The sequence below is a fragment of the Coregonus lavaretus genome (genome assembly GCF_964263955.1).
Source record: "Coregonus lavaretus genome assembly, chromosome: 21".
NCBI classification, from domain to species: domain Eukaryota; kingdom Metazoa; phylum Chordata; class Actinopteri; order Salmoniformes; family Salmonidae; genus Coregonus; species Coregonus lavaretus.
Window position 1 is genome coordinate 20,763,094 of NC_140008.1, and position 15,907 is coordinate 20,779,000.

At 47.2% G+C, this 15,907-nt stretch overlaps 1 protein-coding gene across 1 annotated transcript in view; it reads left to right on the forward strand.

Annotated features, from left to right (window-relative positions):
* Positions 1-15,907, forward strand: part of LOC311149076 (ephrin type-B receptor 1-like) — a 229,608-nt gene that overhangs the window by 204,450 nt on the left and 9,251 nt on the right. The window contains exon 13 of the mRNA XM_084186184.1: positions 14,847-14,996. Coding sequence (XP_084042310.1) covers positions 14,847-14,996 — 150 coding nt within the window. The remainder of the gene's footprint in view (positions 1-14,846; positions 14,997-15,907) is intronic.

Consider the following 15,907-nt stretch of genomic DNA (forward strand, 5'->3'; position numbering starts at 1 on the left):
TGGGATTCGAAATTGTCGGTGATCTGTTTGTTAACTTGGCTTTCAAATACTTTCGAAAGGCAGGGCAGGGAGGATATAGGTCTGTAACAGTTTGGATCTAGAGTGTCACCCCCTTTGAAGAGGGGGATGACCGCAGCAGCTTTCCAATCTCTGGGGATCTCAGACGATACGAAAGAGAGGTTGAACAGGCTAGTAATAGGGGTTGCGACAATTTCGGCGGGCAAGATGGGCAAGTTGCAGCGGAGGGTGCAGAGCTGGTGGCCGGGGTAGGGGTAGCCAGGTGGAAAGCATGGCCAGCCGTAGCAAAATGCTTATTGAAATTCTCGATTATCGTAGATTTATCGGTGGTTACAGTGTTTCCTAGCCTCAGTGCAGTGGGTAGCTGGGAGGAGGTGCTCTTATTCTCCATGGACTTTACAGTGTCCCAAAACCTTTTGGAGTTAGTGCTACAGGATGCACATTTCTGTTTGAAAAAGCTAGCCTTTGCTTTCCTAACTGATTGTGTATATTGGTTCCTGACTTCCCTGAAAAGTTGCATGTTCGATGCTAATGCAGTACGCCACAGGATGTATTTGTGCTGGTCAAGGGCAATCAAGTCTGGGGTGAACCAGGGGCTATATCTGTTCTTAGTTTTGCATTGTTTGAATGTGGCATGCTTATTTAAGATGGAGAGGAAAGCACTTTTAAAGAACAACCAGGCATCCTCTACTGACGGAATGAGGTCAATATCCATCCAGGATACCTGGGCCAGGTCAATTAGAAATGCCTGCTCGCTGAAGTGTTTTAGGGAGCGTTTGACAGTGATGAGGGGTGGTCGTTTGACCGCGGCCCCATTACGGATGCAGGCAATGAGGCAGTGATCGCTGAGATCCTGGTTGAAGACAGCGGAGGTGTATTTAGAGGGTAAATTAGTCAGGATGATATCAATGAGGGTGCCCATGTTTATGGATTTAGGGTTGTACCTGGTAGGTTCCTTGATAGTTTGTGTGAGATTGAGGGCATCTAGTTTAGATTGTAGGATGGCCGGGGTGTTAAGCATATCCCGCCCCCTTTGGCAGTTCTATCTAGATGGAAAATGCTGTAATTCGGGATGGACATTTCAAAATTTTTGGTGTCCTTCCTAAGATAGGATTCAGACACTGCTAGAACATCAGGGTTGGCAGAGTGTGCTATCGCAGTGAATAACTCAAACTTGGGGAGGAGGCTTCTGATGTTGACATGCAAGAATCCAAGGCTTTTACGGTTACAGAAGTCAACAAATGATAGTGCCTGGGGAGTAGGAGTAATACTGGGGGCTACAGGGCCTGGATTAACCTCTACATCACCAGAGGAACAAAGGAGGAAGAGAATAAGGATACGGCTATAGGCTTTAAGAACTGGTCTTCTAGTGCATTGGGTACAGAGAATAAAAGGGGCAGATTTCCGGGCGTTGTAGAATAGATTCAGGGCATTATGTACAGACAAGGATATGGAAGGATATGAGTACAGTGGAGGTACACCTAAGCATTGGGTAGCGATGAAAGAGGTAGCATCACTGGAGGTACCGATTGAGCCGGTCTCCGCATGTATGGGGGGTGGGACAAAGGAGCTCTCTGAGGCTGGTTGAGCGGGACTGGAGGTTCTACAGTGAAATAGTACAATAAGAACTAGCCCAAACAGCAATAGGCTAGGCATATTGACATGGGAGAGAGGCATAACGCAATCACTGGTGTTATTCGGGGCGGCAGGTAGCTTAGTGGTTAAGAGCGTTGTGCCAGTAACCGAAAGGTCGCTGGTTCTAATCCCCGAGACGACTAGGTGAAAAATCTGTCAATGTGCCCTTGAGCAAGGCACTTAACCCTAATTGCTCCTGTAAGTCGCTCTGGGTAAGCGCGTCTGCTAAAAAAATTAAAATACATTTAGAGAGGTCTAAGACAACAACTGGTAATGGCGATGAAAGTTTGGGCTGAGGCTAAACAGATAAACAGGATAAGGTACCGTGTAAAGGAAGAGTCCAGCAGGCATCAGCTGTGTAGCTGAGTGATCATAAGGTCCAGTGAACAGCAATAGCTAAATCTGGGAGCAGTTTGTAGGCTGCTACAGCACAGGCGAGCAAGAGGCACGGCTGTTGATTGCGCGTGCTAGCGGGCCGGAGCTGTCAGATGGATCTTCGTGGTCGTCGCAATGGGAAGCCTATTGAAACCACATCAGACAATTACGTCGGCAGACCAGTCGCGATGGATCGGCGGGGCTCCGAGGTCCCGTTCGGTTGACAGAGAAGTAGATAGCCGGGAGATGGGCCTGGCTCAAGGCTAGCTAACTGGTGCATCGGGTCAGTGGTGAATTAGCCAACAGCAGCCATTCTGTTGCAGCTAGCTAGTTGTGATGATCCGTTGTTAAGGTCCAGTGACTTAGTGATTCCGGCAGAAAATCCGATATGCTCTGGGTCGATAGCACGCTGTGCAGACCGATAATTGTCCAGGCTAGAGCTGGCTGGTAGGTAGTGCAGGCCACGGAGAGTGGTGAAGACCGCTGGCTAGTTTCAGCCATTTATAAAAAATTAAGAAATAATAGAATCTGTTCCACATTGGGTGAGGCAGGTTGCAGGATAGTATATTTGGTTACAACAAAAAAACTGGCTATTTACACGAGGACACAACATAATACACGACCACACTGCTATGACATCTTGGAGCATGTGGGCCAGCCCCCTGGCAATTTTAGTTATAACCAATGAGTCTCAGCCCATCGTCATTTGAGTGACAGCTAACAAGATGCACACACAGCAGAACGAGAGAGAGAGTAATGATGTGGTGCACATATCTGCTAATACAGTATGTGATGTAGTACACCATTTTCGGGGACCACTTTTGGCTTGTGAACGCTACTTTCAGAACTACTGGCTAAAAGTATACAAAAGTACCGGAGAATCTCTTTAAATTCAAGAGAGAAACCTAGTCCAATTCTTTGTATCTGTCTGTCTGTGTGCAGAGGCAGAAATTTCTTATGAAATTCTCCCATAGGGCAGCCTCCACAACAGCTCTAATCAGAACATCTCAACCTTCTAAAAGCACACAGTAGATTTTTCTCATTCCCTTTAACAAAGTTGATAGAATTATCTCACTATGTAGAACTCAGACACTGGCATTATGAACGGAATAACAACCCATGTCTGAGATGGGTGCATGTCTGCCTATGCAAAGACACCCTCTCTCACACATAGAGTTGAAGTCGGAAGTTAACATACACCTTAGCCAAATACATTTAAACACAGTTTTTCACAATTCCTAACATTTAATCCTAGTAAAAATTCCCTGTTTTAGGTCAGTTAGGATCACCACTTTATTTTAAGAAATGTCAGAATAATAGTAGAGAGAATGATTTATTTCAGCTTTTATTTCTTTCATCACATTCCCAATGGGTCAGAAGTTTACATACACTCAATTAATATTTGGTAGCATTGACTTTAAATTGTTTAACTTGGGTCAAACGTTTCGGGTAGCCTTCCACAAGCTTCCCACAATAGGTTGGGTGAATTTTCGCCCATTCCTCCTGACAGAGCTGGTGTAACTGAGTCAGGTTTGTAGGCCTCCTTGCTCGCACACGCTTTTTCAGTTCTGCCCACAAATGTTCTATAGGATTGAGGTCAAGGCTTTGTGATGGCCACTCCAATACCTTGACTTTGTTGTCCTTAAGCCATTTTGCCACAACTTTGGAAGTATGCTTGGGGTCATTGTCCATTTGGAAGACCAGTTTGCGACCAAGCTTTAACTTCCTGACTGATGTCTTGAGATGTTGCTTCAATATATCCACATAATTGTCCTTCCTCATGATGCCATCTATTTTGTGAAGTGCACCAGTCCCTCCTGCAGTAAAGCACCCCCACAGCATGATGCTGCCACCCCCGTGCTTCACGGTTGGGATGGTGTTCTTCGGCTTGCAAGTACCACCTTTTTCCTCCAAACATAACGATGGTCATTATGGCCAAACAGTTCTATTTTTGTTTCATCAGACCAGAGGACATTTCTCCAAAAAGTACGATCTTTGTCCCCATGTGCAGTTGCAAACCGTAGTCTGGCTTTTTTATGGCGCTTTTGGAGCAGTGGCTTCTTCCTTGCTGAGCGGCCTTTCAGGTTATGTCGATATAGGACTCGTTTTACTGTGGATATTGATACTTTTGTACCTGTTTCCTCCAGCATCTTTCACAGGGTCCTTTGCTGTTTTTCTGGGATTTATTTGCACTTTTCGCACCAAAGTACGTTCATCTCTAGGAGACAGAACGCGTCTCCTTCCTGAGCGGTATGACGGCTGCGTGGTCCCATGGTGTTTATACTTGAGTACTATTGTTTGTACAGATGAATGTGGTACCTTCAGGTGTTTGGAAATTGCTCCCAATGATGAACCAGACTTGTGGAGGTCTACTATTTCTTTTCTGAGGTCTTGGCTGATTTCTTTTGATTTTCCCATGATCTCAAGCAAAGCGGCACTGAGTTTGAAGGTAGGCCTTGAAATACATCCACAGGTACACCTCCAATTGACTCAAATGATGTCAATTAGCCTATCAGAAGCTTCTAAAGCCATGACATCATTTTCTGGAATTTTCCAAGATGTTTAAAGGCACATTCAACTTAGTGTATGTAAACTTCTGACCCACTGGAATTGTGATACAGTGAATTATAATTGAAATAGTCTGTCTGTAAACAATTGTTGGAAAAATTACTTGTGTCATGCACAAAGTAGATGTCCTAACCGACTTGCCAAAACTATAGTTTGTTAACAAGAAATTTGTGGAGTGGTTGAAAAACGAGTTTTAATGACTCCATCCTAAGTGTATGTAAACCTCCGACTTCAACTGTAGATGATAGCAAATGATTGATTGCTGCTTGCAGGAGCGTTGTAATAGACAACCCTGCTGGTGTCATCTAAGATCTCTGCTAGGCTACACTGTCTTGCCTATAAAGATGTATTATAGATCTAATCAGAGAGTAGTTTAATTTAATTTTTGTTTCATGATACACTATTGAGTCGTACTCCGTATTATAGATTCCCTGCTTTGAATTTCCTCGCCTAGAAAACTATTGTCTGTGGGTGTGTATAGTTGATCAGTATGGGACTGTGTAGGTGATTATGGCAGAGAGGGAGTGAGTGTTGATCCTGTCATGGTTGGCCCAGAGGGCTGACCCTTTGGTTCTGGGTGGATGGCTGAGGGAGGCTGAGGGGAGGCTGGAGTGTGATGGCTGTACTCTGTGCTCTGTTGGCCGCCTGCTAATTAAGACTCCTGGTCTGCCCCATCCCCTGCTCCACTGTCTCTGCCGCAGGCTGACTAGCATGAGGTGAGGGCCACTCCACATTAACATCCTGATGACATGGTTGTCTGATTGAACCATACACCCTAGAATCTCCATCATCTGTCTAATGCTTTCACAATGACAAGAAATGGAGGGAGATGGTGGGATGAAGTATAACCAGCCCTGTCCATTTGAATCAGCTCTCTCTCTCCTATGAGCTGTGTTTTGCTGGGAAAACTATACCTAACTGAACATCATGAATAACTGTCAAATTGAAAATAATATATTGCAAATGGAAAAGGAAAGCTAAAGGAATATGAAAAAATATTGGCCAGGTTTGAAGTGACTGTATTGGAGTGAATGAAAAAGTGGGAAAATGTTATTTATAATATGTAATTAATCATGGGTATTGATACAAAACTATTGATAAAAAATCAATATACCAATCAATAATCATTTTATACAAATAATGTACATGAGAAATTGCTGGCAATTTTATCTTGACTCCAACTTTACCATTTCATAATATGAATGACCTATTTATTTATTGTTCTTGACATTTTGTTGCAGCCCTCCCATGTACAGTATGCAACATTTGTATTTTGATTATTTGTTAGGATGAAATTGTGATATGCAAAGAAAGAAAAGTAAAGGAAGGAAGTTAAGAAAGGAAAGTATGGAAATGTGACTGAGTCAAAAACAGAGGAGCAAGAACAATGTTGTCATGTGTTTACATGTGTTGTTTTGTTTGTTGTTGTTTGGTTAGTGTGATATGTTGTATGTGTTGTAAATACATTATTAATAAAAAATAACCAAAAAATCATAATGAATAACCTCTCAGGGATGGATAACTCTGGCGATCCCTTCAGTCTCCACAGAGTTAAGTAAATCAAGATTTTTGTTTCTTTGCACCCGATGTATGGAACAATATTCAGAGTTCCCAACGACAGTGTTTCCCAACTCCGGTCCTCGAGTAACCCCAACAGAACACATCTTTGTTGTAGCCCCGACAAAAACACCTGATTCAACTCACTGAGGGCTTGATGATTAGTTGACAAGTTTAGTCAGGTGTGCTTGTCCAGAGCTACAATAAAAATGTGTGCTGTTGGGGGCACTGGAGGACTTGAGTTGGGAAACAATGCACTACATCTGGATGTATTGGTACCTCTCAGGCCGTTCCTCTTTGCTGAGGAATGTGATTGTTTTTCTTGGTGTGTTTGTAATTTTGTATATTTGCATTCTATGTATTATGTAAATTGTGTGCATGCAGGGCTCCCTTGTGAAAGAGTCCTTGGTCTCAATGGGACTCCAATGAGCTCCAATGAGCTCCAATGCTTCAGTATCTCATCATATCCCAGCTCAGCATGAGAAATGCACATGGCTAATGGGCTAGCTGTTTCCATTACAAGAGCTGAGCTGCTCCACTACTGTTTGAAATGGGAAACGGCACTCTCTGGGCTGGGGTTGCCCTTTTCACCTAACGAGCTCTGCCCTGTGCACCTCAGACCGCACTGCTGAACAACACTATTGATTTATTTATGTTTGTTTTCCCTTTTAATTCAAGCTCTCCAGCCAATGTCCTGTTGGTTGGCTCTGAAAGGGCTTTTTAAATATGTTTTGAGACACAGCTTAAACTGACAGATTTTGATGGGGATTTTTTTATTATGTGACTTAGATTGACGCACAGGTGCAGCAGGTACAGCAGGTAGCCTAGAGGTTGGGCCAGTAACCAAAAGATCGCTGGATTGAATCCCTGAGCCAACTAGGTGACAAATCTGTCGTTGTGCCCTTGAGCAAGGCACTTAACCCTAAATAAGTCATAGAGCATGAGTTAAGCAGGAAGCATGGGAGTACTTTATGTTAGGGAGGTATACGTAATGTTTGTACTATATCTACCCGTATCTCTCCACTAAATGTTCTTCCAGAGAATATCAATATCTGTCAAGGCTGAGGTGTATGTGGTGTGGGAGTCAGGCGCAGGACACCGAAGCTTAGTCCAACAAAGTTTACTGGTGAAACTACAAGGCAAAGATACAGTAAACGGCCTCAAGAAAAACAGAGGCGAGCTATACGCAAACTATGCGTAAAACAATAAACAAAGAAACAGATACAAAACACGCAGCACTACGGACAGGCGAAAAACAACACACAACCTAACCAATACAACACAGGCAACTTATAGAACACGTAATCAGACACAAACGGACACAGGTGTGACAGACAGACAAAAGCAATCACACATAGAAACATTCAACGGTGGCAGCTAGTACTCCTGGGACGACGAACGCCGAAGCCTGCCCGAACTAGGAGGAGGAGCAGCCTCGGCAGAATCCGTGACAGTACCCCCTCCTTGACGCGTGGCTCCAGCCGTGCGCCGACCCCGGCCTCGGGGACGGCCAGGAGGACACGGACCCGGGCGCGTGGGATGCCCACGGTGGAACTCGGTCAGGAGGGATGGATCTAGGATGTCCCTCCTAGGCACCCAGCACCGTTCCTCCGGACCGTACCCCTCCCACTCCACGAGATACTGGAGACCACCCATCCGGCGCCTCGAGTCCAAGATGGTCCGGACCCTGTACGCTGGGGCCCCCTCGATGTCCAAAGGGGGCGGAGGGGTCTCTCCTATCTCATGTTCTTGGAGTGGGCCAGCTACCACCGGCCTGAGAAGAGACACATGGAACGAGGGGTTAATATTCTTGTACTCAATAGGCAGTTGTAACCTGTAACACACCTCGTTCAATCTTCTCAGGACTTTAAAGGGCCCCACAAACCGCCGACCCAGCTTCCGGCAGGGCAGGCGGAGGGGCAGGTTTCGAGTCGAGAGCCAGACTCGATCTCCCGGTGCGTATACCGGTCCCTCACTGCGGTGGCGATCGGCGCTCGCCTTTTGTTGACGGATGGCCCGCTGCAGATGGACATGGGCAGAGTCCCACGTCTCCTCCGAGCGCCGAATCCACTCATCCACCGCAGGGGCCTCGATCTGGCTCTCATGCCATGGTGCCAGGACCGGCTGATAACCTAAAACACACTGGAAAGGTGTTACATTGGTGGAGGAGTGGCGGAGAGAGTTCTGGGCCATCTCTGCCCAGGGGATATACCTAGACCACTCCTCCGGCCGGTCCTGGCAATAGGACCTCAGAAACCTACCCACATCCTGGTTGACTCGTTCAACCTGCCCATTACTTTCTGGATGGTACCCCGAGGTAAGGCTCACCGAGACCCCCAAGCGTTCCATGAACGCCCCCCAGACTCTGGAGGTGAACTGGGGACCTCGGTCAGACACAATATCCTCGGGGACCCCATAGTGCCGGAACACGTGGGTAAATAGGGCCTCAGCGGTCTGTAGGGCAGTAGGGAGACCCGGCATTGGGAGGAGACGACAGGCCTTGGAAAACCGATCCACAACGACCAAAATGGTGGTATTCCCCTGGGAGGGGGGTAGGTCGGTCACGAATTCCACCGAGAGGTGGGACCATGGTCATTGTGGAACGGGCAGGAGGAGACATAAACCCTCACATCCCTAGCTAACGTTGGCCACCAGTATTTTACGCTAAGGCAGTGCACTGTCCGGCCAATACCTGGATGTCCAGAGGAGGGTGATGTATGAGCCCAATAAATAAGGCGATCACGAACCTCGAGCGGAACGTACGTCCGCCCCACAGGACACTCGGGGGGAGTAGGGTCGGTACGCAGTGCCCGCTCGATCTCAGCATCGACCTCCCACACCACCGGAGCCACCAGACAAGACTCCGGCAGTATGGGAGTAGGCTCAATGGACCTCTCCTCTGTGTCATACCGCCGGGACAGGGCGTCTGCCTTACCGTTCTGGGACCCTGGGATGTATGTGATCTTAAAAACAAACCGGGTCACGAACATGTTCCACCTAGCCTGATGAGGGTTCAATCTCCTAGCTGCCCGGATGTACTCCAGGTTACGGTGATCAGTCAGAATGAGGAAAGGGTGTTGAGCCCCCTCAAGCCAATGCCTCCACACCTTTAGGGCCTGGACTACAGCTAACAGCTCCCTGTCCCCTACGTCATAATTACGCTCCGCCGAGCTGAGCTTCTTAGAATAGAACGCACAGGGGCGGAGCTTAGGTGGCGTGCCGGACCGTTGCGACAGGACTGCCCCAATACCGGCCTCGGACGCGTCTACCTCTACTTGGAATGGTAAAGAGGGATCCGGATGCGCCAGCACCGGAGCCGAGGTGAACAGGTTTTTCAGTTTGACAAATGCCCTGTCCGCCTCAGCTGACCACTGCAAGCGAACCGGACCCCCCTTTAACAGGGATGTAATGGGAGCTGCAACCTGTCCAAAGCCCCAGATAAACCTCCGGTAGTAATTAGCAAAACCCAAAAACTGCTGCACCTCTTTTACAGTGGTTGGAGTTTGCCAATTACGCACGGCCGACACACGGTCAACCTCTATCTTCACACCAGACGCGGACAACCGATAACCCAAAAAGGAGACGGACTCCTGGAAGAACAAGCATTTCTCTGCCTTGGCATACAAGTCATGCTCCAACAGTCTCCTCAACACTCGGCACACCAGGGCTACATGCTCGGCTCGTGTAGAAGAGTACACTAGGATGTCGTCGATGTACACTACCACACCCTGCCCATGCATGTCCCGGAAAATCTCGTCAACAAAGGATTGGAAGACTGAAGGAGCATTCATTAACCCGTATGGCATGACGAGGTACTCGTAATGACCCGAGGTGGTGCTAAATGCTGTTTTCCATTCATCCCCCTCCCTAATGCGCACCAGATTGTACGCGCTCCTGAGATCCAACTTTGTGAAGAACCGCGCTCCGCATAATGATTCCGTCATAGTCGCAATCAGTGGAAGAGGGTAACTGTACTTAACCGTGATCTGATTGAGACTACGGTAATCAATACACGGGCGCAAACCCCCGTCCTTCTTCTTCACAAAAAAGAAACTCGAGGAAACCGGGGAAGTGGAGGACCGTATGTATCCCTGTGCCAAGGACTCGGCTATGTAAGTCTCGATAGCCGCTGTCTCCTCTTGGGATACACACGGCTCCGCGGAAGTGCCGCTCCTGTTTGGAGATCTATCGCACAATCCCCCTGTCTATGAGGTGGTAGCCGTGTTGCCCTCGCTTTGCTGAACACAAGTGCTAAATCCTCATATTCAGGGGGAATGCGCATTGCGGGCACTTGGTTCGGACTCTCTACCGAGGTCGCCCCTAAGGAAACACCTAGACATCTCCCTACACACTGGGCAGACCACTCCATAAGAGCCCTCTGTTGCCACGCAATGGTAGGATCATGGGCGCTTAACCAGGGAAGCCCCAGCACCACGGGATACGCAGGAGAGTCAATCAGATAAAACTGAATGATCTCCTCATGACCCCCCTGCGTCGTCATCTTAAGTGGTGCTGTGACTTCTCTGATCAACCCCGACCCCAACGGCCGGCTGTCTAGGGCATGAACAGGAAAGGGGGCTTCTACCGGCCGAAGGGGAATTCCTAACCTATAACAAAATGCACGATCAACAAAATTCCCAGCTGCGCCTGAATCTACTAGCGCCTTATGCTGGGAATGAGGTGCCACCTGTGGAAATCTCACAGGTATACACATGTGACCAACAGAGAGCTCTGGGTAAGTGGGGCGCCTACTCACCTGGAATGACTCCCCAGTGCGTGACCTGTTGTCCCCTCTCCCAGGAGACCCTCCCCAGCACCTGGCCGCGGTGTGTCCTCCACGGCCACAGTTGGTGCAGGGGATGGCCCCCCTCGGGCTCTCTCTCCTCCTCTCTCTAGCGCCAGCACCTCCGAGCTCCATGGGAATCGGCTCGGAGGTGCTGGAGGGTGGAATGGACGACCCCCACACGGGACGTCCGCGGGTAGCCAGCAGGGTGTCGAGACGGATGGAGATGTCCACCAACTGGTCGAAGGATAGGTTGGTGTCCCTGCAGGCCAGCTCACGACGAACGTCCTCTCGTAGGCTACACCGGTAATGGTCGATGAGGGCCCTCCCATTCCACCCCGCATCCGCCGCTAGAGTCCGGAACTCCAGGGCGAACTCCTGTGCGCTCCTCTTCCCCTGTCGGAGGTGGAACAGACGCTCCCCCGCCGCCTTCCCCTCAGGTGGATGATCGAAGACAGTCCTGAAGCGGCGGGAGAACTCCGCGTAGGTGATGGTAGCGGCGTCTATTCCCCTCCATTCGGTGTTGGCCCACTCCAACGCCTTGCCGGATAGACAGGAGATGAGGGCGGAAACGCTCTCGTATCCCGAGGGCGCTGGGTGTATGGTGGCCAGGTAGAGTTCCACCTGCAGGAGGAACCCCTGACACCCGGCTGCAGAACCATCATATGCCCTCGGGAGCGAGAGTCGAATGCCACTGGGTCCCGGTGCTGAGAGAGGAGGACTGGCCGTTGGTGACGGGATGGTGTGAGAAGGCGTGGGCACCTCTCCCGTAACCAACCGGCGCAGAGTGTTGGACACCTCGTTCATGGCGGCCCCAAGATGCCGGATCATGGTGTCTTGGTCGCTGATCCGATCCTCCAGCGACTTGGGTGCCGCCACTGCTCCTGCTGACTCCATAAAGGTGTGTTGTTCTGTCAAGGCTGAGGTGTATGTGGTGTGGGAGTCAGGCGCAGGACACCGAAGCTTAGTCCAACAAAGTTTACTGGTGAAACTACAAGGCAAAGATACAGTAAACGGCCTCAAGAAAAACAGAGGCGAGCTATACGCAAACTATGCGTAAAACAATAAACAAAGAAACAGATACAAAACACGCAGCACTACGGACAGGCGAAAAACAACACACAACCTAACCAATACAACACAGGCAACTTATAGAACACGTAATCAGACACAAACGGACACAGGTGTGACAGACAGACAAAAGCAATCACACATAGAAACATTCAACGGTGGCAGCTAGTACTCCGGGGACGACGAACGCCGAAGCCTGCCCGAACTAGGAGGAGGAGCAGCCTCGGCAGAATCCGTGACAATATCATTTGTACTACTCTCTAAATGCCCATTGATGCTGGGTTTCCCTTCTTCCTGCCATGTAGATAAACATACTCATGGTTTGGACAGTGTGAAACCACTTGGATTTAAAATGGGATGAAAGTCACTGGAGACAGAGGGGAAATGCCTGCTTTGCAGAAATGGCCCAATTAAAAGGTCATATTGATTTGGGTTTAACTGTCCTATAAAAACAAGAACGTGAGATGGGAAAAGCGATACCACTGGATTTTTTTTAAACAGAATTAGTGCCATTCTCTTCACCTAATGGGATCATAAACCAAATTGCCAGCTGGCATGAAATGCATTTTTCATCACCCCTCTGCCATATTAATAGTCTACTTTATCCTTGAAGATTGGAAAAACTAAGTCATTTGGTTAGGCTTCACATTACTATTTTATGATTTGCTGTGGCAGATATATGAGCTATGTTATATGTGTGTAAATGTATACTGTACTACATGAAGATTGTGTGTGTGAGTGGGGGGTGGGGGGGGGGGGGGGGGGGGGGTTGTCGGCAGAGGAGAGGTAGAGAGGTTTGCCTGTTTTTGTGCTATAGAGAGATACAGGAGAGAGGTTGTTTCTGTATTGTTGTATGTAGGTAGCATAACCCAAAAAAAAAGACTCAAATACATCATCAATAATTATTGTCATTCATTTAAGTAACAGTCATGGAGTAACCAACACGAGGAATGCAGTTCCAAAACACAGCACATTATGCCTTTCTCCTCTCCCTACACTATACATTCTTAGAAAAATAGTTATTCGGCTGTCCCCATAGGAGAATACTTTGAAGAACCGTTTTTGGTTGCAGGTTGAACCCTTTTTAGTTCCATGTAGAACCCTTTCTACAGAGGGTTCTACGTGGAACCCAAAAGGGTTCTCCTATGGGGACAGCCAAATAAACCTTTTTTTCCTAAGAGTGTACTTCACACAGTGTCTGAAGCTCTTTTCTATAGACCTTACTTTCATACTGCTACCCACTTTTAAGTTTTCATTTACATTTCAGTCATTTAGCAGACGCTCTTATCCAGAGCGACTTACAGTTAGTGAGTGCATACATTTTTCATACTGGCCCCCCGTGGGAAACGAACCCACAACCCTGGCGTTGCAAGCGCCATGCTTTACCAACTGAGGTACAGGGGACCTGAGGGAATTCTCTCTTCTCACAGTTTTTATTGGGAGAGAGAATGTTGACTATTCGTTATGTACATACAGTGTGTGCCAAGCCTTTTGTTTGCCTCTGCATTTCAACAATTCACTTTATTCAAAACCTGGCTGCCTCCCACATGGTTAATAATAGGGGATCTGCAATGCAGCCTCAAACCAGCCAACCATTATAAGTTCAGCAGGAAATGCTGGGATTTTTTGTATTGTTTTATGCTGTAGTATTCCTTTCTTCTGTTGTGGAAGAGACATCTGAGCTCAGCCAAAGAACATGCAGTGGAAAGTGGCTCAAAGCTGCTGTAAATGAAATACGCAATACACAAGAACTAAGAACTGAGCGTCTGATTCGAGACATGCTTCAGAACAATGATTAGTCTCATGTTGGCTGTTGCCACATTGAATACATTCCACATCAAATATCTTCCTTGTAAAATGGATCCTTAGTATTCTGTTATTCTTGAGTCGACATCTGACTTGTAAGCATCAGATCCATTTAGCTGTTGTTGGCGTGTGAATATTATTTATGGAGGTTTCCCTGCTCAACGCTCAGTGGGGATTTTCTCTCAGTCCTTTATTCACAGCACAGGCTTTTCAAACCAAGACTCTCTGCCCAGAACAATTAGAACAGGCCTTGAGCTTCACGACTTTCAGTCCAGAACTCCAGACAGAGTTTACAGAGGTCTTTAATCCAACCATCTCCAGATGTCTCCAATAGATGAGATCCAGCGCTTCACTAACAGCGTTTCATTGACTGCGCACACTCATCAAAAATATCCCCGTAGATCATGTAGCTAGATCCGGAGGGCTGTGTAAGCCCTCAGTTCCTTTGAAATCAGGCTTATATAAAAGCGTTCACATTCAGTCCAATTGGTGCTGTTAAGAGTACACTCCTCCAATAATTGTATAGAGAAATCACTCCAGGGTGTGCTGTATGCATGGTGGGGATTATGAAGTGAACACCGTTCATCAAAAGAACTGCATGGTAAGCCAGTGTTGTTGGTACACTCGGTCATTACAGATGTACCACTAATCTTTCTTTCTAAATACATCAATAGATCCCTGCAGTCAGCATCTGATTTAAAAAATACGTTTTCCAAAAGAATGTTTAAAATTATATATAAATGGTCAGCTGCATATGTTTTTGATATGGAAATTGTAGGTTTTGCTTAAATACTCTGTGATTGGTGGGATGATTTCAGTAAAACTCTGTTCTTGATCATGAAGTGTGTTTGCAAGAGGAAGCTCACAGATATTATTCTAATTCGTCTTTGGCTATGACAACTTGGCCTTGACTTTAAAAAGCAGCAAGCTGTCAAATGTCATGTCAAACCAGCCAGTGTAAAGAGACATGAAATTACAGTCTAAAAAATCTCCCTCTATTACTTCCTTCTCTCGCTCTCTCTCGCTCTCTCAGGGAGGTAAGATCCCGGTGAGGTGGACAGCCCCTGAGGCCATTGCCTACAGGAAGTTCACCTCAGCCAGTGACGTGTGGAGCTACGGCATCGTCATGTGGGAGGTGATGTCATTCGGCGAGAGGCCGTACTGGGACATGAGCAACCAGGACGTGAGTATTACACAACTTCCTGTCCTTGCAGTATCAACAGATATGTAACTGTATTAAAAACTGAGAATACTATGATCATGTATTTTAATTACTCATTAGTATTTTGTCATTTATATTACACTGGGCTGAATTAAACTCCAATGTATTTTGTAACAAGATACTTTTCAAAATACAAAATACTTTTCTATACCATTTTTTTATAGTGGTTCACCATTTTGTGGCCCTCTTTCTCCCTGCATTGGTATACATTAACTAAATATACATGTACAGTGCATCCTGTTTCCATTGATCATCCTTGAGATGTTTCTACAACTTGATTGGAGTCCACCTGTGGTAAATTCAATTGATAGGACATGATTTGGAAAGGCACCCACCTGTCTATATAAGCTCCCACAGTTGACAGTGCATGTCAGAGCAAAAACCAAGCCATGAGGTCGAAGGAATTGTCTGTAGTGCTCCGAGACAGGATTGTGTCGAGGCACTGATTTGGGGAAGGGGACCAAAACATTTCTGCAGCATTGAAGGTCCCCAAGAACAAAGTGGCCTCCATCATTCTTAAATGGAATAAGTTTGGAACCACCAAGAATCTTCCTAGAGCTGGCCGCCTGGTCAAACTGAGCAATCGGGGGAGAAGGGCCTTGTTCAGGGAGGTGACCAAGAACCCGATGGTCACTCTGACAGAGCTCCAGAGCTCTTTGTGGAGATGCGAGAACCTTCCAGAAGGACAACTATCTCTGCAGCACTCCACCAATCAGGCAGGCCTTTATGGTAGAGTAACCAGACGGAAGCCACTCGTCAGTAAAAGGCACATGACAGCCTGCTTGGAGTTTGCCAAAAGGCACCTAAAGGACTCTCAGACCATGAGAAAAAGGATTCTCTGGTCTGGTGAAACCAAGATTGAACTCTTTGGC